Source organism: Schistocerca serialis, chromosome 9 (genome assembly GCF_023864345.2).
Source record: "Schistocerca serialis cubense isolate TAMUIC-IGC-003099 chromosome 9, iqSchSeri2.2, whole genome shotgun sequence".
Lineage (NCBI taxonomy): Eukaryota > Metazoa > Arthropoda > Insecta > Orthoptera > Acrididae > Schistocerca > Schistocerca serialis.
In genome coordinates, this window is record NC_064646.1 from 162,069,145 (window position 1) to 162,095,447 (window position 26,303).

At 43.3% G+C, this 26,303-nt stretch overlaps 1 protein-coding gene across 1 annotated transcript in view; it reads right to left on the reverse strand.

Moving 5' to 3' along the window:
• The window catches only part of LOC126419447 (probable tubulin polyglutamylase TTLL2), a 410,877-nt gene that overhangs the window by 185,403 nt on the left and 199,171 nt on the right, over nucleotides 1–26,303 (reverse strand). Inside the window, exon 3 of the mRNA XM_050086635.1 lies at nucleotides 95–226. Coding sequence (XP_049942592.1) covers nucleotides 95–226 — 132 coding nt within the window. The remainder of the gene's footprint in view (nucleotides 1–94; nucleotides 227–26,303) is intronic.

The following is a 26,303-nucleotide window of genomic DNA, read 5'->3' on the forward strand; positions in this document are numbered from 1 at the left end:
TATAACAGTAAATGAAAAAAAATTGAAAACATTTCTGGTGGATTACTATTACAACAGTATGCGTCCCAATGAGCTTGTTGTGTCTGTTTGTTACCTGCCAGGCCTTGAGCTGCTTGTAGTGGGACAGAGGGAAGCCGGACGTGCGCCACCACAGGTTCCACGTGTCGCGCGGCGCGCCCCCTCCGGCTTCAGAGTTGTACTCGCGCCAGCCGCGCTCCACGCACACCTGCAACAAGTGTCCACGTGAGAAGCCGCGCCACTGGTCCACAGTTCGGTCCTGGCGGGTGTCGCACTTTTTTATTGTCTCCTGCTCCTCTCCCCCCTTCCTGCCAATATTACTTTTATTCGCGCTCATCCACACTTTTAATGTACCACACATGCCTACCATTTCAATCCACACTAACATTAGAAAAGTGAAAGTAACTGCCTGTTACGCTTCACGACTAAACTGCTCAACTGGTTTTGTTAAAATTATGTATGAAGATAGCATTATCGCTGAGGAAGAACATACGCTGTTTTAGAAAGTGTGTAGTACAATGTATTTATGGGTTTGAAGAATTAAGCGAAATATGGAACAATAATACTCTTTGAAACACCTATTTACTCTTTGAATTTGAACTTCATCATATTTCCGAAAATGCGTTTATTGTTTGATATGTTCTATATAATACGATTCAACGTAATGAATACAAAGTTCATACAGTCCTGTACATATTTAATCCATACTTCAATTCTCATATTAATCATCATATTTTAGCCACTGAAAGGCAAGTCTCTCTTATAATTCAGATTTCCACAAACAGATAGTGGACATGTGATTATCATTGCTGTCTCTCGATCATGAGTTTCTGAGTTCAGTAACCGCCCCAATCGATTTTTTTCTGCTCGCGTCTGAATGTGCGCGTTGTCCTCATCATTTTATCATCATCAACGTTCAAGTCACTGCAGTGGCATCAAACGAAAAGACTTGAACCAATCTCTCGAACAACCCAACCGGGATTTCCTACCCAGTAAAACCATAAGCACATTTTGTTTCATTTTATTGATACACTAGCGCAGCCATGGGTAACAGCTAGAACACAATGCTTATAGACTCCTCATCGTGTTTAATCCATACTTCCATACTAATATTATAAATGTGAAAGTAACTTAGTCTCTTATGTTTCCGTGACTAAACCGCTAAACCGATATCCAAGAATTTTGGTGCGAGGTAGCTTAAACCCTCTTGAAGAAGATGAGCTACTTTACGAAGTGAGTAGGATAAGATATTGACAGAGTTCAAGAATATAGTGCAAATTAAGGAAAAATATTTACTCTTTGAAAAACTTTTTACCCTTTACTTTTGGACTATATCATATTTGTGAAAATGCTTTTATTGGTTGCTCTATGTGACATGATTCAACGTAATCAATACAATGCTTTTTCAGTTCTCAACGCGTTTAATCCACACTTCCTTACTAATACCAGCATTATTAACTGCGAAACTAACTCGCTGTCTTTCGTTTCCAAGCCTGTACCACAGAACCGATTCCGATGGTATTTGGAATAGAGATAGTTTGAACTCTGAAGAAGACCATAGGCTACTTTAGAAAGTTGTACCATTAACATTACTAAATATCGTATACGTGAAAGGCATGCTGGCGTGATCTTAGTGCCAAAAGATTATTCCAGGACGGATCACATACAATGCTAATGTGTGTGTAGTTTATGGTATTGGCTTCCTACATCACCTGGCATAGCTGGAGAGCTTTGATGGAGATCCAAAAATAAAATTATTACTATAAATCTCGCAAACGTTTAACCCGACTTAGCGCATAGTTGTAAGAGAGTTCAAGCTGCGAACGTTACTCGAATCCAAAAAACCTCAGAGCTGCCTCATGTACGCCGAATCTTGGATGCAGAGATACAGAGGTAGAGACACATCAGAATAGTCGCAATCGCGTCGCATTTTAGATCCTGAGCGTCTCTTGTCTCTTACAGCTTCCAAGATGCTTGAAGACTCACAACGACTGCGTCATTTAAAGGCTGTACGACAAACAGAGATTCGAAACTGTGGTGTGCGTACTGTAAGACCTTCGGTACACACACCATCAGATTATTTGACTTGTCGCTCTAACGAAGTCTCGTGGTATTATCGTGGCGTGTTTATCTTCTGCCGTTAGTTCAGATGATAGAAATGCCACTTACACGCTTAGAGTAGCAGGTTGATGGTGACCAACTTTAAACAGAACTTGATTAATTTTCACACACATTTATTAAAGTAATAACAAGCATAAACATTACTTAACTTGATTCTGGATGCTATTTACAATTGACAATCTGAAGTTCCTTTGGTCTTGGTACGTTAAGCTTATTCTCACATATCTCTGATACTTGACAAAGTGTCTATACATTTCTCTTCATGGCTATGTACAGGAATATGATAATCTTATTAGGTGCAGACTGAAACTTGACTATAGACTGGTACAGACTAATGTACATACAGGTGCAGATAAATGCAGACTGGCTAATCGGAGGTCTGTACACTCGTTATAATACCGCGCGCATTCAGGTATCACTGCGCGAGTGTGATCCGCGAGGAGAAAAAGGTTCTACGTTAGCAGTAATCTCATTGGCTGCATTACATATTAATACACGGATCGGCGGAAGCAGAATCTGGTCTGTCTCTAAGGCAGCGCTATCTCGTAGTGCGGAGGTGGACGAGCGCTGCGCCTGCGCTGTTGTGCTTAGCGGGGCGCGCTCTAGTGGGAAAGTTGTGTACGCGCTGAGTACACGGAACTATGTACACAGCAGAACCTTTACATGTAAAAGGTGGGAGGCAGTCCGTCAGGCTGCGTTTGATTATGATCTATTAACTGACTATGTTAATCATGAATTAGTCCTCACAGGGTGGTGTATCAAAAATGTAGGCACCATATTACATTAAAATTGAAGGCAGTAACGGTTGGTAGAAAACGAAATTCTCACAACCAGTAGTAGGTGACCCAGAGAAACCCCCAAAAATTCTGCTTGTGATCGAATGTAATGAATCAAGGCATTTTTTAAATATTATTAGAAAGTGTAATGGACTCTTTCAGAGTCGACACACAGCAAAATAATAGAAATACGTTCATTATCTACCTGCATGCCAGCGTCGCATACATCTCTTATACACACATCACTACACAATTATATACAGAGACATCTCGTAAAATTACTAGCTCACCATCACTCATCATAACAAAATTACCGATAGGCGAGCGTAGTAGCGGGTAATAACTAGTAATCTATATAAATATATCTTTGTATGTTCGTCCTCTATGAGTTTCTAAACCATACATTCGATTGCGATGAAACTTTGGTGAATTGTTCTCCGTACGCCCGCGAAGTTTCCTACCCGTCCCACCTTCAAAAGAGGAGTACGACACACAGTTGAGGAGATATAACCTCACAAGCACTGAGATGCGCGAGTAACTGCCGCGACACGAATGATATTTTGTTTCATTGCCTCTTTACTACTAAAACTATTCGCAACACATTTCGCAAACGTATTTTAAAAAAAAGGATATAAAACCACGGGCATATCATAATGCACCGTTGTCTCAAAATTTCAGATTAGTCGGTCAAGAACTTTCCGACACTTGCGATTAGGAACGTCCGCCGGGCGTGCCTCCACCGTGTTGATGCCAAAAACAGGCGTGCCTCTTATTCGTCTAGGAAATATCAATCCACCATGGCATCGCAACAGTACCGGACTGTCAGTGAAAAAGATGAACAATATCATCGAAGCTACAATATTAAAATGAAATTTTATAGGAGAAGATATGCTGTTACATGCACCCCAAATGATTTCAAAGGACATGCCGTTCGAGTTCATCCGCTTGCAGTTTCCGGTGCGACTTGCATTTGCACTGACCATCAACAAGGCGCAGGGGCAATCACTACAAGTGTGTGGACTAAATCTGGAAAATCCATGCTTCTCTCATGGACAACTGCATGTGGCTTGCACACGCGTCGCGAAACCGTCTGACTTATTCGTGTACGCACCAGACGAAAAAACCAAAAGTACTGTGCGTCCAAAAGCACTTCAAAAGCAGATTACAAAGCTAAAAACTTTTTTTTCTTTCATGGCACTGCAGCGCATGCCGAGCACGGCTAGTAATAACATAAATATATAGAAAATATTTTAATGTAATAACAATAATTTGCTTACATCAGAACTTAGTATATCGCTTTACCTTATCATGCAAGAAATTGCAATTCAGAGAAATACAGCATTTGTAAAGCATTCGAAAATTTGAGGAGAAGATATGCCATGCAGCTAATTTAAAAATTACAATAGCAACAAACTCTCACAACTTTGGCAACGTCATAATTTACATAATATAAAATTGAACTGTTCAGTCGGCATTATCGGTAATTTACTTAGCACTACGTGTTTGAACATGGGTTTGAAAGCTACGGGTATGTTAGCGTGTAAATGAGACGAATGGTGTTTCTTTCCGTCGTCCTGCCATATTCGCGAAGTCAGCCTTTGCGTTATTTTTCGTTATGTTCTTCATTTAGAATCTTTCATTTCTCTCTCTTCCCCCATTCGACTTCCTGTGGGTTATCTGTTCTACCCGTCGGATTACGAACCGTGTGGGATACGTGGTTGATAGAAGGTACGGTCGACCTTTAGAAAGTGCTCCTTCACCTGATTGTAATGTTAGCGGTGAGCAAGTCCCATCGGTAGGCCATCACTCAAAGAACTGAAAAGTGTCATGTATTAAACTTTTAATTTCTAGAAATATTTGTCACTTTCGAGACGTAATTTTCGCGCTACTTCATTCTCACAAATTTAACTGTGAGATTTGGAAATTGATGTGTGTAAAAATGCTAGACGCCTACGTTGCATGCATGAGATCTCTCTTGGTAGCAGACCTCGCTGTGAGAAAAGTTACTAAAACAGCGGTGTAAAGAAATTCGAAGACTACATGGTTGGGACATAGGAGCTGAAAATCGTTTGCCGAATGCATCCGAGACATGATCTTTAGGTCAGTGCGATGGATATTTTCAAGAGATAGAAATTCATTCACCACAACAGTTCGAGTCTGCGTGAACGGAAGTGCAAACGAATTACATCTCTGAAAAATCGCAGCTCTAACTGCGACAGTTAAAAAAGTAAAGGTTCACCATCAAGAACTGTGCTAGTAAATACTTCTTTACAACAACCGATTTCACTCCTCAGACCATCATCAGGTATCTTCGGACATTTAAAACAGCTTACAATGCAATATAAAAAATATGGTATAAAACAGCATTAAATCCACTGTAAGTCACTATTGTGAAGTAGTAAAATATACTTCATACCTTTACCTTTGGGCTTGAAAAGCATTTCTCTCTGTAGTGGATAAGTGGAGCACTGTACATTCCATCTGAAAAGAGACCTCCTCACATCCGGACCTCAGTACCATCAAACTGATCTGTTTTCACTGTGTTTTTAAGACTGAATCAAATACCACTTTTCTCTAGACGAAAGTGCTACAACAAACGTTCTGCAAAGTGAACTGGAATCCGTCTGTGAAAAGAATTTCTTGCTGTCCTCCATCCTCCAGCCTCGCTGATACAGTCTACTTAATGTGGTTGCCACTGAGTAGCACTGCACATATCAATAAGGTCTTAAATGCGTGTGTTAGAAAAAAAATGGGTCAAATGGCTCTGAGCACTATGGGACTCAACTGCTGATGTCATTAGTCCCCTAGAACTTAGAACTAGTTAAACCTAACTAACCTAAGGACATCACACACATCCATGCCCCAGGCAGGATTCGAACCTGCGACCGTAGCGGTCTCGCGGTTCCAGACTGCAGCGCCAGAACCGCGCGGCCACATCGGCCGGCCGTGTGTTAGAAAACATCCTTCATGTCATTTACCGCTACGCGAGTTGCTAAGCCACTGGCAAGGTGCAAAGACTCTCTATGCTCTGTTCTCGTCTGCTAGGTAAGTCTCATCTTTGGCTACAGACCGAAACCATATCTGTGCACTGTACTTTGAGGCGGAACCCATCTGACCAGTGATGTGGATGACTAGGCTGTTAAAATTTGAGTTAACTTGGGCATGCAGACCGGCAGACAGAGCGTCATCCTTTTTCCTCTGACCGCTCGCTCGGCCTAGTTCATAGCGTTATTCGTATATGTTAGCCATGAAATACATAAACTATACTTTGCCCTCATGTGACGTCATGTTCGTGTAAAGACGGAGATGAAAAATACCTACAGAAGCATATCAATACTCTGATACATTGTGAATTTATTTTTATTTTTCTATGTAAAAATTCGTGTTGTAAATAAAATCATAATAAAATCGCTTTTGCTAAAGAGGCCAAACGGAAACGAACTTTGTATATCTCTTGCTGCACGACAAATGACCTAGTACTTCATTTATTCTCGTCATTTTGTGGCGTCATTTTTGTCTGGCTGTTGCAGAGTAAGCACATATGTTCTGCGTACCATATTTTTAGATAAAATATAAGATATTTTTTGGAAATGTGTAAATGGATTTTAATTATGGTATCAGAGATGATCATATCCCACGATAATAACTACGACTTTGTATGAATGTTTGTATCTCTGTTTTCAGAGGTTATAAAGAAAGTATTGGTGACGAATTGTCCGAGGGCAGCACAACGAAACAAGTTACACGTTCTTTCGTTACCTATTCAATATCGCTAAGCAGAACCGCCTTAACATCGAGTTGCCGGTCATTTCTTTTTATTACGTAAAAATAATGTAAGGTTTGTCGGTCAGTTTCCTTCGTACGATGGCGTCGGCAGTCGCCTTAGTGGCTTGATATTAATAAGCAGTAAACTGATAATTACTTCATTACGTAATTCACGTGTTTTGAGAGCAATCATGAATTTCATTTACCGATATTTCTTCCTCAGGTTTACCGTCTTTGAACTTTCTTTCGCCCAGCACGGCACTGCATAATAATCAGTATTTTTATTTGCCATGACGTACTGGGAAAAGTTTTCATAATAATAATATCCCAATGACCTTGGTGCATGACCTACAAAGTGCAGTGACGGACATCAAACCAAATATTAAAAATAACGTTAGAAATATGGAGAACCGAATGCCTTTTGGATTAAAGAAGAAATAAACAAAAAGCGCGAGTTTCAGTTATTTAAACATTAAGTATTACAAAGCATTTGTCAGTTTAAAAGGCGAATGTTAAGTATTTATAATCTAATTTTAATCAGGATCACTAACTTTGTTCAGGGTACAAAGAATTTGATGTTGAGGATATCCGCAACTCAGTAACCTATTCGTAAGTAAGAATGCGCTTCATTTGCACTGAGAATTTATTTATTTAACTGAACGAGCTTTTTCAGAGCATTAGGTATCCAACCTCAGGTGCTGACAACTAAGTTGTTGCTCTTGAGGATGGAACTCTAATGCTCTGAAATAGGGCTTACAGTTGTATAAATAAATTCTCATTACATTTTATGCGGATTCTTACTTACGAATTTGTTCGGGATGTTGGATGTTACGTGATGTCGTACAGGGAGGTTGGGAACCACTGCTGTAACGCTTTATTTTTCTGGACAGCTGACAATTTTTCAAATATATCTTCGATATGTTTGATAATCATTAATTCCTTAGTTTTTAACAGTGTGTGGTCTGTTACTGACACATACTTGTCAAGTGGACTAGCATTTGGAAGTCTTTCAGTTTTTTATGTTAACACTATCCAAAGAGCCACTAGATCTCCTAGGAATATTTATGGCTGATGAAGGATGTATTCACACCGCTTGAGCTAATAGGGAGATAAAAGTCTATCCAATCAGTTACGTGCGTATCTAGACGTGCCTAATACAACTGGGATGGTTACTATACTAAGTACTGTTTTGCTTCAAAAGCCAATCTCTCGATCGGCAGACAGCACAATATGAAGTGGAGATTTCTTTATAGCGGTTTGTGCTACCCTCGAGATGAAGATGGTTTAGTCAAGGTCCCCACTTCCTGTGACACACAACAAGGCTGGTTCAAGAACATTTTTCAACACAAGTAGCATGTCATTTGGCACCCCATCAGGCATTATATGCCTCTGCATGGGGTCTTACTCACTATGCTGACGCTGTAAATACAGCAATTACCCTCTGCATGTAAAACGTAGCATTCACACTGTTCATGCTGTGGACTTGCATTCAATTAATGGCGACAACGACAATTTAAAATGACACAGCTTTCACTGAAATGGCTGCAGATGAAAGTATTTGCCGCTACACATGTGTTATACACATAAATCAGTGTGTATGTGTGTATGCCCTGGATCTCCTCGCAAACTCCTGGAATAATTTCAACTAAATTTGACACAGAAACAGTTGGCCTCAAGACTTTCAGCCTATCAGCACTAAGGAATTTAAAATGTCATAGGTGCAATGGAAGCAAAGTTGAGGGCAAAAACGTGTTTTTTCCGCCCCTGGTGTATAGGCTGCCCTACACGATAGGCATGTTGTGTAGGACAGCCTACAGGCCAGGGGCAAAAAACGGTTTTTCCAATCAATCCCCAACATGTAGGCTGCACTACATGATAAGTGTGCTGTGCTAGAGTAGTATCGGCCAGCTTTGCATTGTGGCCTGTACATCAGGGGCAAATAAACGATTTTCAAGCTCCTGACATGCATGATGAGTGTTGTAGAAGCTACATGTGCTGTTGAGCATGGCTGGGGACATATTGAGATGGATAGAGAAGGAGATGGACATTGTGAGCGGGAGAAGGAAATGGAAAGAGAGGTGAGAGGAAAGGAAGATGCACAAGGCAGGTGGATGGTGTAGAGGGGTGGTGGGCAAGTGGAAAAGAAAGAGGGGAGGCAAAGATGAAAAGAGAGAGGTGGAGGAGGATATAATCAGAGAGAGGGGGAAGAAAATATTGTCAGAGAGAAGAGTTACAGGAAATAGACAAAGAAAGGGAGAGAAGGAGATGAAGAGACAGTGTGAGTGGTGAGGAGAAGATAGATAGATAGAGATGGGAGGATAAGTTGGGCAGACAGAAGGAGGAAGAGGTGGACACAAAGAGGGGGAGGAGGAGTGTGTTCAATACATGTGTCAAATGCATATCAGGTTGAAGCCATGGGGAAAAGACTAGTTACACATAAAATTAGTGGTGAAAACTGACATTTGTGAATGTATATGATGACAAAATAAAAAACGTTCCAGCACACATTTCTATGCAAATGAACTGTGTGTAAGGTAACTGCAAATGTTTGGTTGGGAGCCACCACTGACTTCAATATAAAATACTGTTGTAGTTGGTATGAGTGTATTTGAAATGCAAGCTTTTCGATTAAATCTTTCAGTGATTGGGTCAGATTTCACTCATAGCCCATGGTTGATGACTGTTGTACATATGTAATAGGGTGCAGCACATTTTGCTGCAGATGTAATGCGACATGCAACACGCCAATATTGTCCAAGGTGAATAGATTGAGCTGTGCCTGCACCCTTGGTCTCCAAGATCACCTTGGAAGGGGTATGGTTCAAATGGCTCTGAGCACTATGGGACTCAACTTCTGAGGTCATTAGTCCCCTAGAACTTAGAACTAGTTAAATCTAACTAACCTAAGGACATCACACACATCCATGCCCGAGGCAGGATTCGAACCTGCGACCGTAGCGGTCTCGCAGTTCCAGACTACAGCGCCTAGAACCGCACGGCCACTTCGGCCGGCTGGAAGGGGTATGTCTTTCGCTCCTCTTTCATAATGTATGATTTTATGACTTGCTCTCATTGTCATATTTTGAATATAGGCCCATGCTTGGGTGAAGAATACAGTGGGGCTTTCTCTTTTATTTCTCTTGAGACCAGCATCCAACTCCTTTTCCAATACCGGGTCTTGCTTGTCTGTCTTCGGTACATGGAAGCGTGGCTGTGTATTTTCGAGTGTCCCTGGGTAGACCAGTGAAGTTTCTTTCACTCAGGACACAGCAATACCAACTTCCAAAATTAAGCTCCAACATCCCACTTTGTGCTCCACAGATGTCCAGTAAAACAGCATGCCGCGAATCCGGAGCTTTCCCGGTTTTTCTGTTTCACTCTATTGGCTAACTTAGCATCGACATTGCCTCCTCTTAAAGAAAAGTACGCGCTACCCTCAACGGACGCTCAGTGGCTCGTTTTTAGACTCACTCCTTCTGTAGATTCGGATGTGTGAGTGAGGTTGTTTCCCTGCAACATGGCTTCAGTGTAAGTCACGTTGTTTTATGTGAGTTAGTGTTATTAGCTAGGAAAGTACCGTATCAACACCTTCACGATCTATGAAGTTTTTTCGGTAGTATTGGTGTTTCGATACCACTGCATTCGTGAAAGATGTTGTGCTCACGCATTGTTCTTCAGTATAACCTATCCATGTGGTCCTCTTGTGCTACCTGTCGATAAGCTACTGGTTCCGTTTCTTGCCTCTATTATACACTCCTGGAAACTGAAATAAGAACACCGTGAATTCATTGTCCCAGGAAGGGGAAACTTTATTGACACATTCCTGGGGTCAGATACATCACATGATCACACTGACAGAACCACAGGCACATAGACACAGGCAACAGAGCATGCACAATGTCGGCACTAGTACAGTATATATCCACCTTTCGCAGCAATGCAGGCTGCTATTCTCCCATGGAGACGATCGTAGAGATGCTGGATGTAGTCCTGTGGAACGGCTTGCCATGCCATTTCCACCTGGCGCCTCAGTTGGACCAGCGTTAGTGCTGGACGTGCAGACCGCGTGAGACGACGCTTCATCCAGTCCCAAACATGCTCAATGGGGGACAGATCCGGAGATCTTGCTGGCCAGGGTAGTTGACTTACACCTTCTAGAGCACGTTGGGTGGCACGGGATACATGCGGACGTGCATTGTCCTGTTGGAACAGCAAGTTCCCTTGCCGGTCTAGGAATGGTAGAACGATGGGTTCGATGACGGTTTGGATGTACCGTGCACTATTCAGTGTCCCCTCGACGATCACCAGTGGTGTACGGCCAGTGTAGGAGATCGCTCCCCACACCATGATGCCGGGTGTTGGCCCTGTGTGCCTCGGTCGTATGCAGTCCTGATTGTGGCGCTCACCTGCACGGCGCCAAACACGCATACGACCATCATTGGCACCAAGGCAGAAGCGACTCTCATCGCTGAAGACGACACGTCTCCATTCGTCCCTCCATTCACGCCTGTCGCGACACCACTGGAGGCGGGCTGCACGATGTTGGGGCGTGAGCGGAAGACGGCCTAACGGTGTGCGGGACCGTAGCCCAGCTTCATGGAGACGGTTGCGAATGGTCCTCGCCGATACCCCAGGAGCAACAGTGTCCCTAATTTGCTGGGAAGTGGCGGTGCGGTCCCCTACGGCACTGCGTAGGATCCTACGGTCTTGGCGTGCATCCGTGCGTCGCTGCGGTCCGGTCCCAGGTCGACGGGCACGTGCACCTTCCGCCGACCACTGGCGACAACATCGATGTACTGTGGAGACCTCACGCCCCACGTGTTGAGCAATTCGGCGGTACGTTCACCCGGCCTCCCGCATGCCCACTATACGCCCTCGCTCAAAGTCCGTCAACTGCACATACGGTTCACGTCCACGCTGTCGCGGCATGCTACCAGTGTTAAAGACTGCGATGGAGCTCCGTATGCCACGGCAAACTGGCTGACACTGACGGCGGCGGTGCACAAATGCTGCGCAGCTAGCGCCATTCGACGGCCAACACCGCGGTTCCTGGTGTGTCCACTGTGCCGTGCGTGTGATCATTGCTTGTACAGCCCTCTCGCAGTGCCCGGAGCAAGTATGGTGGGTCTGACACACCAGTGTCAATGCGTTCTTTTTTCCATTTCCAGGAGTGTATTATGCTATTGGTATTATGGAGTGTTAACTGAGTTAAATGTTTCACCATAACGGAATTTTACTAGTATAGCCGATTTGGTGTCTTCTAGGAGTGATATGCCCACATGTTGTTTCTTCGTAACTTTGAGTTCCATTTATTATTACTTCTTACCAGCACCTTCAGCGAGCTCTCCAGTTGTAATGTAAACACGACCTGCTTTTTCTTTTTTTTTTTTTCCTGATGCAATACGTTTGGCAGAATTGCATTCCGTCCTCTGTGTGGTATTCGACGACTCGTGGAACCAAACCAGTGTTTTACAGTTATCAGTCCCTTTTAACAAAGAGAGTTGGATACTATGAACATAACAAATACCAATTCACTAATATCAATTTCTTGTAAAGAGTTGCACTTGATTTAAAATGTAGTACTTTACAAAATTTTGTACTGTTTGTTACGGGGTACAGTTGATCAGAATCTGCAAAGTTTCAGCGCACGACGAAGCTGTTGCCGTCTGCGACCTCGTTACGCGCCGATAATCGCGCGAGGGATGAATTTATGACTTTCCATTTGGCACAGCATGCACACCGGCGAGAACACATCAGGGCGGGCGGCAGCAGATTGCTATCTGGTCGTGTGACGCGGTTCCGCCGCGACGCCAGCGCGCGTGCGTGTCAGAACTCAGCAGGTCTCGCCTCCGACCGTAGTCGGACCGCACGCGAGGTGCTGCTGGCAGCCTGTTAAAGAGGACGGAGGAGCAAGGAGAAACGGCACGGCGACAGGGAGGATGCCGTTTGGGACCCCCGGGTCAAAAAAAAATGGTTCAAATGGCTCTGAGCACTATGGGACTTAACTTCTGAGGTCATCAGTGCCCTAGAACTCAGAACTACTTAAACCTAACCAACCTAAGGACATCACACACATCCATGCCCGAGGCAGGACTCGAACCTGCGACCGTAGCGGTCGCACGGTTCCAGACTGTAGCGCCTAGAACCGCTCGGCCACTCCGGCCGGCCTTCCCGGGTCACGTATAAGGGCGAGCGCCAACGGGAACTCTTCCAGGTTGACTGTGAATGGGGTTGGCAACCAGGGGTTTCTGAGCTGGGTACTGGCTGCTGGCTTTGGAACGCTGTGTGGAGGCCTGGGTTACGGCCCGGACAACTAGAGATGCCAAGTCTGCAAAGAAGGTGTCAGAGATGGGCACAACAGAATCAAGGGGCGGGGGGGCAGCTATTTTTTCCCTTCTTTTTTACAAATTGGCAGAAAAAATCTCGATTTGAAACCAAATTGTGCAAAGTTAATATTTAGGCCTTTAAGCTCTAGTACGAAAAACAAGAATGGATGCTAGATCTCAAAGCTACGTTTTTCAAACTATTAAATTCAAATGTTAATTAAAAACAAAATAAAGTGGACTGCGAAGTAAGATCAATTTTCAAAGGGCAAAATGGTTAAAAGCATTGCACATCGCGTGAACAAGTACTGCAGGATAAATGATGAATGGACTTTTGTGATTGTATGAGGAAAGCTAATTATTTGGTGTAGTCTGGTCTATGTTTTTTTAACCACACGACTTTTTTTCTGGGAGCTTCAGCACTACGGGTTTCTGAATTATTGCAATCAGCTTTCGAAATCTACTTAACCAAAAAGCTCATCATTTTTAATTATTGGATGCAAAGAACATTGTATAATACAGTACACACAGACCGTATATTTTGCTTGTATTTCAGTAAATCAAAACTTTCTCTTAAAGCAGCAGGACTAAACTCATGACTCTAACGAAGTGCCCACATTTCAGTAAACAGAATAAAGCAATGAGTACGTCGCTAGCTGCTTGGGAACTGTGGTTGCAGTAGCTAGTGATATGTATATACATATATTCGACAGAACAGACACCGTTTTGATCCTGGAACCACCATGAATCAAGACACAAAGCCACTAAGCATATTAGCTGCCAGGAGTATTGTTTTGAGCCAATGGGGCTAGTTGAAAATTTGTGCCTGACCACGATCCGAACCCGGGTGTCTACCTTATTAGGCAGAGGTCCCAAAGAACAGCCATCGCATATACATGGTGGTCCATTGATCGTGACCGGACCAAATATCTCACGAAATAAGCGTCAAACGAAAAAACTACAAAGAACGAAACTTATCTATCTTGAAGGGGGAAACCAGATGGCACTATGGTTGGCCCGCTAGATGGCGCTGCCATACGGGAATCAGCGATATAACGCGAGTAACTGGGCTAAGGAGCAGAGGCACGACATCAGTAGTATGTGGTATAAGTCGATAATTTGGCTGCGGCGGGAGGGGTGCTAGGGTGGCCCGTGCGGTTGTGCATCTCACTGTGTTCGGATGGTGTAGTGGTCAGTGCATCTGTGTAGTAAGCAGGAAACCTGCGTTCGAATCCCAGTCTGGCACATGTTTTCAACCTGCTCCATTGATATAAATCGATCCCCCAATGGCAGCTAATATCTTTAATTCCTTTGTGTCTTGCTGACGATGACTCCAAAAGATTTCTGACGTGACTGCGAAGACACTACAAAGACGCCTAATAAAAAATACTCTAGCCGAAGATTCGTGACTTTACTTTAATGTACATTCGTTTAATTATGAGCAAAAGAGACTGAAAAAGTGCGAGAGTTAATTGAAATGTTACTCAATTGCTTTACACTCGACAGTGACGTCACAGCTTCCGACGTCCCTGCGGCCGCACGACGGTAATTAACAGACTTTGAACGTGGAACGATAGCGGGAACTAGATGTATGGGACATTCCATTTCGGAAATCGTTGAGGAATTCAATATTCCGAGGTACACAGTGTCAAGAGTGTGTCAAGAATACCAAATTTCGGGCACAACCTCTCACCACGTACAACGCAGTGGCCGATGGCCTTCACCAAACGACAGAGATCTTTCAGTGCTAACAGACAAGCAACATTGCGTGAAATAACCACAGAAATCAATGTGGTACATATGACGAACGTATCAGTTAGGACAGTGCGGCGAAATTTGACATCAATGGGGTGTGGAAGCAAACGATCTATGCGAATGCCTTTGCCACCAGCACGACATCGCCTACAGGGCCTCTGCTGGGCTCGTGACCATATCGGCTGGACCCTAGAGGACTGGCAAACCGTAGCTGGTCAGATGAGTCCCAATTTCACTTGGTAAGAACTGATGATAGGGTTCGAGTGTGACGCAGACCCCACGAAGTCATGGACCCAAGTTGTCAACAAGGCACTGAGTAAGCTGGTGGTGGCTCCATAATGGCGTGGGCTATGTTTACATGGAATGGAGTGGATGCTCTAGTCCCACAAACCGATCATGACTAGAAATGGTTATGTTCGGCTACTTGGGCGCCATTTGCAACCATTCATGTTCAAACAACGATGGGTTTGTTCATGGATGACAATCTGTTTATTTTGTACAGTAGAACATTTTGGACAGTTGGAGCGAATTATTTGGCCACCCATCGAACATTTCTGGTACATAATCGAGAGATCAATTCGGGCACAAAGTCCTGCACCGGCAACACTTTCGCTGTTATGGACGGTTATAAAGGCAGCGTGGATCAATATTTCTGCAAGGGACTTCCAGCGGCTTGTTGAGTCCAGTTTCTGCACTATGCCAGGCAAAACGAGAGCCGACACGATATTAGTAGGCATCCAATGACTTTTTCCACCTCAGTGCATATTATATAGTCTGTGCTAAACAGATGAAAAAGGTTATTGCGATACTTCTCAAGCAATACTGCTTCACAAAGTGATGTAGCGAAAAACGTTGTTCTCAAACTGCAAAAATAAATCAAATAACGATTTCCGTAATTTTAGTGAGGGCCCCAGTAAGACCGTGATTTTAGCCTAGAAATCGTCATAATTACGGATAAATTGTAATACTTGGCACGTCTGAGCGATACAAGCTGGGCCTAGCTTAGAGGGGCAGCAAACGCGGCCACGTGTAAGTACGAGGAGTTTCGTAATTAGCAGCGAAAACCGATACGAGTCACAGTATATTACAATAGGTGCAGAAATGTTGCAGTGAACATGGGTCTGCAAACAAGCCATTTGCAAGGTAATAGCGACTGTGTAATTACTAGCCGCCGCTGATTTCAAACACAAGTATTCTCCTAGCGACCTAGTCGATTGTATAAATGTAGTAGCAATTTAGATTTTCCATTAAGTCCCCAAATAATTGGACATAAATTTCATCCATACCCTAGCTTAACAAGAAATACAGTACCACTTCAGCACGTTACACATTACAGTTACTGTACACGCGCACCTGTCACAGGAGGTATTCCACATGTCGTCCTACATTTGAAGACAAAACTGCACTCATCTCTACAGTGGCTCACGAACTATTTCAAAAAACCATGTACCATCTCGTTAATTCTGCCTGTACTGCAGAATACGTAGCTCCAGTTCTTCAGCTGTATCAACAGGAGTGTTATGCACTTCACTTCTGACGTGATTCCAGATAGCAAAATCCAGAGGACTGAGCTCAGCTTAAAAGAGGTAGGCTTCTTTTTCTTCGTGAGTTTCTGTGTTCGACTGTCGAAATAATCCCGACAATCGTAATAAGATATCTGTCTTCTCTCGCTCATTCCCAGCATTAATGCTGACTTTGGGGGCGGGGTCCGCTGGTGAATCGGATGTGGCATGTTAAGTTTAAGGGGTGGCCAGATGCCCTTCCTGTCGCCACCTTGTACACCCCAGGAAGGAATTAGTGTATCCCAAATGTCTGCATCTAGTGTGAGCCATGGAATACTGCGAGTATGCTCAGATGTCTGCGAGCCGTGTAACTGAGGCGAAAGGTGGGGACCAGCCCGGTATTCACCTAGTGGGATGTGGAAATCCGCCGAAAAACCACATCCAGGCTGGCCAGCACACCAGCCGATGTCAGTAATGCGTTGGGCGGATTCCATCCAGGTCCTACCCATGTCCAGCAAGCAGGTTTTAGCGAGTTTCCATTTGTGTCTCAGGTCACGTTCCTAGTCACTCACGACATATACATGTACACACGGGTTGTTGGGGGTCTAAGTGCCACCATTAAGTAAATAACATGGTGAAAGAAAAAGAGAAATAACACAAACAAAATCTTGAAGCACAGCTCGGACTCTGATTTCCCAGTTCAATGATCGTTCATCTGAATAACTGAATCTCAAAATGAAGAAAGTGTGTCATCACGTAATTAAAGGGTTGCAAGGCGATTGAAACCAGTCAGTTGGTCTCTAATGGGTTGTCATTTTTTGTGAAGTGCTGATGGGTAAATATATTTTGTGATCGCACACACGTATCTTACTGTCTTCTCAAGCCCATGGTGGTAGACAGACATTCTATGTAGCTAATGTTGGGTGTGGATCATCCCAAATTAATTAGAAATTCTGCTGTGACACAACAAGAATACACAAATTGATATAAATGAGAGTTTGAGATTTTTTCTAAAATGACAGCATAACCTCTCCCTTTTTCATTCTACATTTAATTTATCACTGCTTTCAGGGTTCAAATGATACATAACAAGCAAGTTCAATTACTTTCAACTCTCAACAAAATAATTAACATTTAGATATTGAATATGTGATTATTAAGTCTTTATCTCTGTATATGAGAATGTTATAACTAGCAAAACAATTAAATCTTCATCACTGAAATTTACCTCTATGTTGTCGTAGCTGTTCAGTGGACTAAGTTGGTGGAGAATGAAATTTTATCTTTTAAACTACTCAAACTCTCATGTACTCAATGGAGGGTATGTTAGTATTCAACTCCAGAAATTCTATACTCAAAACGTACGCAGGTTGGAGTGAGCAAACTCTCGACTCACCATTTAATGTCACCTAATGCGCATTGGTACCTTACCAATTGGGAACTGCGGCGGCGTTGCCTCCATGCTGGATCTGAAACGCTAATTCCCCACTCTGGCCTTGATTGAACCACTCAGTCTCAACTTTCCTGCGTTCTGTAGAACGTTAAATTTTCCCTAGTCGAAATAATGGCTATTGCACACTCGCTAAGGGATGAAGCGACGTGCACAATGCTCTGCCCGCAAAAATTCCCGCAGGAATATGAACTACTGCTTTACATCTGTCGCCACGATACGTGAAGCTTACCGCCCTCACTTCGCAGACGTAAAGGTGTCAACGTCTTCGCTATTTCTCCACACATAGGTGTGGCCCGCTTGAGACGAGAGCGCTCTGTTAATTTAGTTCTTAAAAATGCTTTTATATGACGTGACTCTCCCCACCATTTCTCCTCTACGTCACACCGTATGGTTTCAGCCAACCACTTACTCGTTATAGGTAAATTTTTATTTTTCTTGCCGGGTCGCCGCTAGCCTTGTTAATCCTGTCCAGGCACTTACCCACAGTCTGTGTTTATCTAAAAGGTATTATATTGTTCTCGCCTTATTTCTTTCTGCGCTGCATTGGGACTTCTTTTGTTAATGTTATTTGCGTTTTCCCAATGCCATTAGCCACGTGCACAGTCCGTCTCCAAACTGCATTCACTTTATCTCATTTACGCATGCCCCTGTCGTTATAAGGGTAGATTTGTTTTGTTATTCGGTACATGAGATTATTACAATTGCTTCCTGTTAAGAATATACAGTTATTTTCTGGGGATTTTATTCTCTATCGTAATTACGAAGTATGATTTAAAGTTAATCCCAACAGCGATTACGAAATTAACAACAATATAAAACCTTATACAAACGGCACTGTTCAGAGCCAACCTGGAAACGTGTTCAGAATATGTCAACTGAATGTTGAAGGACTGTCCAGAAATAAGGACGAAATACTATCTAAAATTTTGAGAGAGAATAGGGAAGACGCATTAGCGCTGCAAGAGACTCATACTGAAGATGACAACAATCTGTGGAAGCTACGGCGCATCCCAGGCTATAAATTAGTTTCCTGAATTAACTATCCTCAATTTGGAGTTGCCAGATTTGTCCGCAACAACTTAAAGGATGTCTCAATTATTCTCGAGGAGAAATCAGACAAAGAAAACGTGATGGTAACGGTGATTCAGATCGGAAATATAAAAATAGCAAATATCTACAAACCACCGAATAGCACTTGGCGCAAACAACTCCCAGTGCTAGAACATCATCATGCAATATATGTACGCCATTTTAACAGCCATAGTTATGAGTGGGGCTATGGTGAAGAGGATGAAAATGGTAGAAGTCTGGCATAATGGATGGAAGCAAACAACTTAATGCTCCATTATGATGCAAACAGAAAAGGCACATTCAGGTCCTGAAGGTGGGGTACAGAGAGCACACCTGACCTCTGCCTTGTAGGGAAGCAGCCTACTCACGCCTTATAAAATTCACATCAGTCTTTCCATTGTGTGCCAGCCAGTCCGCTGTAACTAGCTCTGACGTCATAAATGTTGCGCAATACTTTAAAAATCAAGTAAATAACCTGAAACGTTTCTAGCATGTTAGGAGTAATACTAAATCAATATGTGTTGAATATCAGCTCAATAACTTTAACCATTTTCGAAATTTGGACGTTTTTCTGTAAAAATCATTGGCGCAACAGAAGAGAGCTAGAAACTTAAAAATTTATATTTAGATTCCTTTTTCATAATAATTTAGTAAAAACAGTATTTTGGATCTCACAAATTAAGATTTTAGTTGAAATTCATGATTTTCTGGTTTTTGTCTTAAAAATGAAGGAAGCAAGATAGATTAAGTAGGCGAATAAATAAAGCTAGGATGTTTAAATTTAAGTAGAAGGGAGATCGGCTATAATCATAAAGATGTCAGAAGTTTCAACTGAATAACTATAAAACTATAGCGATAGCGTATCTCCAAAGGGCAAGTTCAGAGCTCGTCTACTGTGTGTAGTGTAATTAAATTAATTCTCTCGCCCAAAATATTTGACTTAGCCACGTCAGACTTTTATTATGATTACTTACTTGTGTGCTGATTACACAATTAAATTGAAAGCTTCATCGACCATCAGCAAAGGAAGCAATGATTTATTCGATAACTTGAAGTGGTGCATTACTAGCCCAGCAGCTAGTCGGGAGAGCAGATTTGATCAGGCGTTCCCTTAGCCGTCCGCACCGCGGCTTTATATGTAAGAACGCTGCGCGAGAAAGGAAGGCCCCAGTTCTCTCCAGACGCTGGTTAGCACACCACCTGTGCTGGGAGTCGCGTCGCGTCGGTATCGTTGATATAAACAGCCTCGGATGCATTAATAAGTTACTAGGGATACACGTAACCATGAAATCGTTTTCGAGTGAAGTGTTAATTTTGGGATGACGTTGATGATCTATCTTTAGTTTGCGTATGTCGTATTTTCACGTGCCGCCGCAGGACAGACATTCTACCATTATTAGCATGGCGTTTGATGAACATTATCATTAAATTATGGCGAGAATTCACTCAAACATTTAATTTGAACAGGTATAGTTGCATCAGCGCATTAGACTCTGAACTGCTCTGGTAGTTGGATTGTGTGGATTCTTTTTGGTCTATGACTTTCAGAATATAGTGAACATTTTAGAGAGAATCGTTTTTGATTATAAATCCCAGACAATCCCCTAATTCCTCAGAGCTATAAGCTGTAGCTATAAATGTATTTCTCAGACGAAGTGGGCGCTAGGAATTCTAATTACAGGCTTCACGTTTTGCTAATCACTTTCTGGTTGCCAATATTGTAGTTAGAGAGCCAGTGTTGAGAACGGCAAACAACAGCATTAAATAAATAATAGGAACATTAAAAATTACTCCACCCGCCGCCCCAAAGCCTGTAAACTATGGACCCTTCGGAGAGTAGTAGCGGAACTATCATCAGAAAGGTCCTGCATGATTTTCCTAGAAGCCAACATCGTCCCATTCTCATCTCCTACAGGCTACACATTCCCCAGTGCGATCTGCTCCTGTACCCCGCTGGAACTTTCAAAAAGCAGATTGGGATAAATTTTCTAAATTGGTGGAGGAGTCAATAACACAGGTCCCTGCACTTCCAAAATCATACTCAAAGTTTTTAAAGATCGTAATATCTACTGCAAAACAGAGCACACCCAGAGGATAACGGAAAGAATACATTCCTGGCTGGAATGAGATCAACCAGCTGTTTAACCAATTCAAGGAAAGTGGAGACCAAGAGACAGCTACGAACCTTATGAATTCCTTGAATGAACAAAGGAGAAAAAAATGGCATTTCACACACTCCAGTAGAAAAGTATGGACGTTGATTCACAAACTTGGAGAAGACCCTTCCCACAACAAAGAAAACCCAACGGTCTCATGCGACTTAATCGCCAGTCACTTAGTGAGAGTTTCCAGGGTCCCAACAGATAAAGCAAATCTTTGGCAACTAAAGAGAAAACTTACAGAAGTCAAGAAATCTCTGCAACATAACCCGGAATTCTCTTCTCCATTTACAATCACTGAATTGGAGACAGCCCTTAAGCATACGAAATGTAAAAAAGCTGCAGGTGCAGATGGGCTTTACCTTGAATTTTTGGTGCATAGTGGACCGGTAACGCGAAATTGGCTAGTTTGCCTTTTTAACGAAATTCTTCGTACAGCGACTTTACCCTAACAATTTAAAAGAGCAAAAATTAGCAACAATGAGCCACATTGTGAATGAATGTCCAATCAGACGCTTCCCTGGTGGCATTGAGAAGCTCCATCAAGCATACCACGAGGCACTCTCCTTTATCGAGTCCATCAACATCCGAGTGTAGTCTGAGCCGGTTTAAAACTTATGTACTGTATATAATTTCACATGTTCATTTTATACATATATTTCTTTGTTTTGATAAATGTGTATTACTGTAATTGATGCATACGATAATAGTAATTATTATTATGAAGCTCATGTAAGGTCCGAAAATGCAGACGCCTTACGGGTCTGGCAGACATATTTTGCGCAAAGACTTCACCAGCGGGGAACATCATCCCAAACATACGACCTGGACTACCTCATATAAACTGCAAACATAGCATGCTATTATGCTATCCACATCGTGTTTCCAGGTAGGGTCACATCCAATGTTTACGTAGCCAGTTTGTTCTGCTACCTCCAACTAAGGATGTAAATGCTGTATCCTTGAGCAACAATTTATTAACGCAGTATCCCCTCATTTCATACAACTTTTGTTGTCCAATCATACATTTGTTGGTTTTGCAGTCCCATTCATCCTCATATTCGCCAGACATCACTATAGACAAATAATTGCTAAAATGACAACAATAAGAAGGGTATGTATGAGTGAAATGAACTTCCACCACATGTTAGCTTGATGCCAATACACAACTCATTAGATTACACAGCTGTACAAGACAGTGAGAATTCAAAATGGTTCAAATGGCTCTGAGCACTATGGGACTTAACATCTGATGTCATCAGTCCCCTAGAACTAAGAACTACTTAAACCTAACCTAACCTAAGGACATCACACACTTCCATGCCCGAGGCAGGATTCGTACCTGCGACCGTAGCATCAGCGTGGCTCCGGACTAGAGCGCCTAGAACCGCACGGCCACCACGGCTGGCGACAACACACAACACCCAGTCATCAAGAGGCAGAGAAAATCTCTGACCCCGCCGGGAATCGAACCCGGGAACCCGGGCGCGGGAAGCGAGAACGCTACCCGCACCGTGTTGCTTTGTTACGTTTGTTCTGTTATTAGTCATGCTGATTTTTCTTATTTGTCTGTTAAGACCAAAATCGCTCGAATTTGACTGCCATTACTTTCCGTTATTGTTTATATTTCTTCCTCATTTTTCCGCCATTCGCACGTACTTGTACCTTAGTTCCTTTCCATGCCTTCTTACGCGCCCCATTCACGGTGTTTACCAGGAATACACCCGCAGTGTTACTGCTCAGTCCACTAGCCGTAGCCTCACGGATCACACAGGCGCGGCGCTTTATCAGCATTCGGTAAGTGTTGGCTTCGCATGTAGACGTTTTCTTGTGCTTCACCACGTCAGATTGGAATTTGATTTTCGTTTCCTGCAGCGCAGGGACGTTTTTTAGTGGAAGTTTGGCCTTGCGTGTGACTACCACCTAATATCCTACTGTGGCTTTATTTTTATAAACTGTAAGCATTCCCGGTGGTAATTTCGGGACAGGAGGCATTTTTCGAGGCCACACTTGAGAATTGAGTTGCTTTCCAGCCAGAATTTGGGGTGTTATTTGACGATCCACTTACGGCAGATGTCTGCCTACCTTTTTTTTGCCAAGGACATGACATCCCACCACCGCTAGGTAGGCTATTGTTTAATCATTTCATCTGATATTTTAGCTTTTAAATGTTAAGCTGTTCTTTTACTTTAGATGTCAGATACAACTAATGATGGGACTAAGGTCCGGAAACCATGGCAGTGTATAGCAACTTCTGTCGTGTAAGAATTCGGTCAATGTTGCGGGATTGATTACCATGAACACATATGTCAACCCTTGAGTCAGCTGTATGCTGGAGTTCATCAGTCATAGCGGCAATCTGTCCGGCCAATCCATTCGGCAAAAAATTGTTAAAATGGCTCTGAGCACTACGGCACATAACTTCTGAGGTCATCAGTCCCCTAGAACTTAGAACTACTTAAACCTAATTAACATAAGGACATCACACACATCCATGCCCGAGGCAGGATTCGAACCTGCTACCGTAGCGGTCGCGCGGTTCCAGACTGTAGCGCCTAGAACCGCTCGGCCACCCTGGCCGGCTCATTCCAACACATGACTACATGACGTCAGGGGCAATGGCGGACCATGGCAGCAGCCGAAAATCCTCTTTATCGAGGTAGGTCAGGAAAGCACAGGAAACATGCTGTCTTGTGTTATGCTGTTGAAAGATAACTTCCAGGTAATGTGAAGGTAGTTGACAGCTATTGGCCTTAACATATCAGGTATGTAACAGGTGCTATCCAGACTACCAGCTATGATAACCACAGGTGTTTATGTTATGTAGCCTATATTGCACACCATACCATAATCATCTCTGGTGTTAGTCTCACATGATGAGGACAACAAGAATCTGGCAATATTCATTCTCCTTGGAGTCTCCACAAAGTGGACACGTTCATCCTGATACTGCATGCAGTATGCAGAACCGTGGCTCGTGTAAAGAGCGACGATGTGTCAGTTCTTTATCCACTTTCATCATTGGATATAGTGCTGTCGGTGCATCTCTTTTTGCTGCCAAGTTAATAATCCGTGTTCCCCTAGACGCCTTCGCAGTGTCTGCATTGATATTTCTCTTGCTGCGAACAAGACCGTTTTCTGACTCAGGCTATGTCCAGCACAGCTAAGCAAACAGTCAAGCAGACCTCTCGGGCGATAGTTGTGTGGAGCCCCTTAGATCCCGCATGATATTGAGTACGGCACCCTGAACTCATCGATTCCATGTTCCGACATGTGCTGGTAGATGTTACTCCTTCTCACAGACAATCATAATACAAATTAAATTTTTGAATGAGAAACCCACTGCATAATTGTTCTTTTTATACAGAATGTTGCATGATACTTGCTTTCCGCACCCTCGGCAGGCCTCCTCAATTTTATAAATGGCACCTGTACTATAGAAGACGCCGGCGGCCATTTGCAGCAACAAGCATCAATACTCAAACTAAAATTTTATTCGGTGTTTTTGATCAAGTTAGAATTAGAATATTATTATAATGAAGTTTTAATACCACCTTACAGAGTTTATTAAATGAAATATGCCCATGAGTGGGACATGGACAGGTGATTAACTGAAATACGCATACCAATTATTCTGTGAAATGATAAGGGAATATGGTGTGGCTGGGAGAAGTCACTGTAACATATTTATATAATAACACAATCACATTTATTCAATAAACATTACCATCTCAAATATTCCCTCTCACTTATCACGGAATGCTGGCGTGATACAAATAGTATCATATCTAAGTAAACTTAGTTAAACATCCGGCTAACATGTGCCGTGAATCGACAATGACTACCGCCTGCACATTTCTATCATCATTTAGCCACACACACACACACACACACACACACACACACTAACATTCGCTCTATTCATTTTATCTAACAGATAAAAGAGGCAGGTTCCCATACACTAAGTGGGACAACATTGGGAGCGAGCACATGGTTCCAACTGTAACTTTAATTCGGGCGAGTCCCGTCTTCACGTTTAACTAACTCCGCGAGTTTTGCTGGATATTATGAAGGAACGATTAAATCACACGCGTGAATTTACGTAGAAGATCCAGCTCGATCACGAAATGTGATTACGTCGAGCTGAAGCTTCTCACCAAGAAATGCACGGTGTCTGCGAACCACGTGTTACCAATCTCTCCACAATCAGGAGTCAATAAACACATTTAAATAAAATACACTTTGCATATATACTTCACACTCTCACTGAAATGCAAATTGAGCAATTCTGAGTATTACTCGGCAATGAGCGCCTGTTCACTCCCAAGTGCAGTGAACACAAATTCCCATGAAATTACTTGGCAAAAGAAATCATCTCCCTATCTCTCCTAACCGAGATGATTCTAGGAAATACCATAGTGGCTTTTCTCAGCAGGGAAGCTGCTTCCAAGTTCAAAGTGAACATGGAATTCTAAATCTTCGCTAACTATCGGAGCGACAGAGCAGAGCGTGCTTACTCATCCAGGTCTTCCCAGCAACAACCCCGATACGGTCTCCCTCGTCCGGGTCCACACATCGTGGCCGCAGGGACTCAGAGATACCGCACACGGTTATTTGCCAACCTAACGAGCGCTAATGACGCGCGTGGAGCTTATGCCTCTCAGGTCCAGTGCAGTCGCGCTCTACTACACTCCTGGAAATTGAAATACGAACACCGTGAATTCATTGTCCCAGGAAGGGGAAACTTTATTGACACATCCCTGGGGTCAGATACATCACATGATCACACTGACAGAACCACAGGCACATAGACACAGGCAACAGAGCATGCACAATGTCGGCACTGGTACAGTGTATATCCACCTTTCGCAGCAATGCAGGCTGCTATTCTCCCATGGACACGATCGTAGAGATGCTGGATGTAGTCCTGTGGAACGCCTTGCCATGCCATGCCATTTCCACCTGGCGCCTCAGTTGGACCAGCGTTCGTGCTGGACGTGCAGACCGCGTGAGACGACGCTTCATCCAGTCCCAAACATGCTCGATGGGGGACAGATCCAGAGATCTTGCTGGCCAGGGTAGTTGACTTACACCTTCTAGAGCACGTTGGGTGGCACGGGATACATGCGGATGTGCATTGTCCTGTTGGAACAGCAAGTTCCCTTGCCGGTCTAGGAATGGTAGAACGATGGGTTCGATGACGGTTTGGATGTACCGTGCACTATTCAGTGTCCCCTCGACGATCACCAGTGGTGTACGGCCAGTGTAGGTGATTGCTCCCCACACCATGATGCCGGGTGTTGGCCCTGTGTGCCTCGGTCGTATGCAGTCCTGATTGTGGCGCTCACCTGCACGGCGCC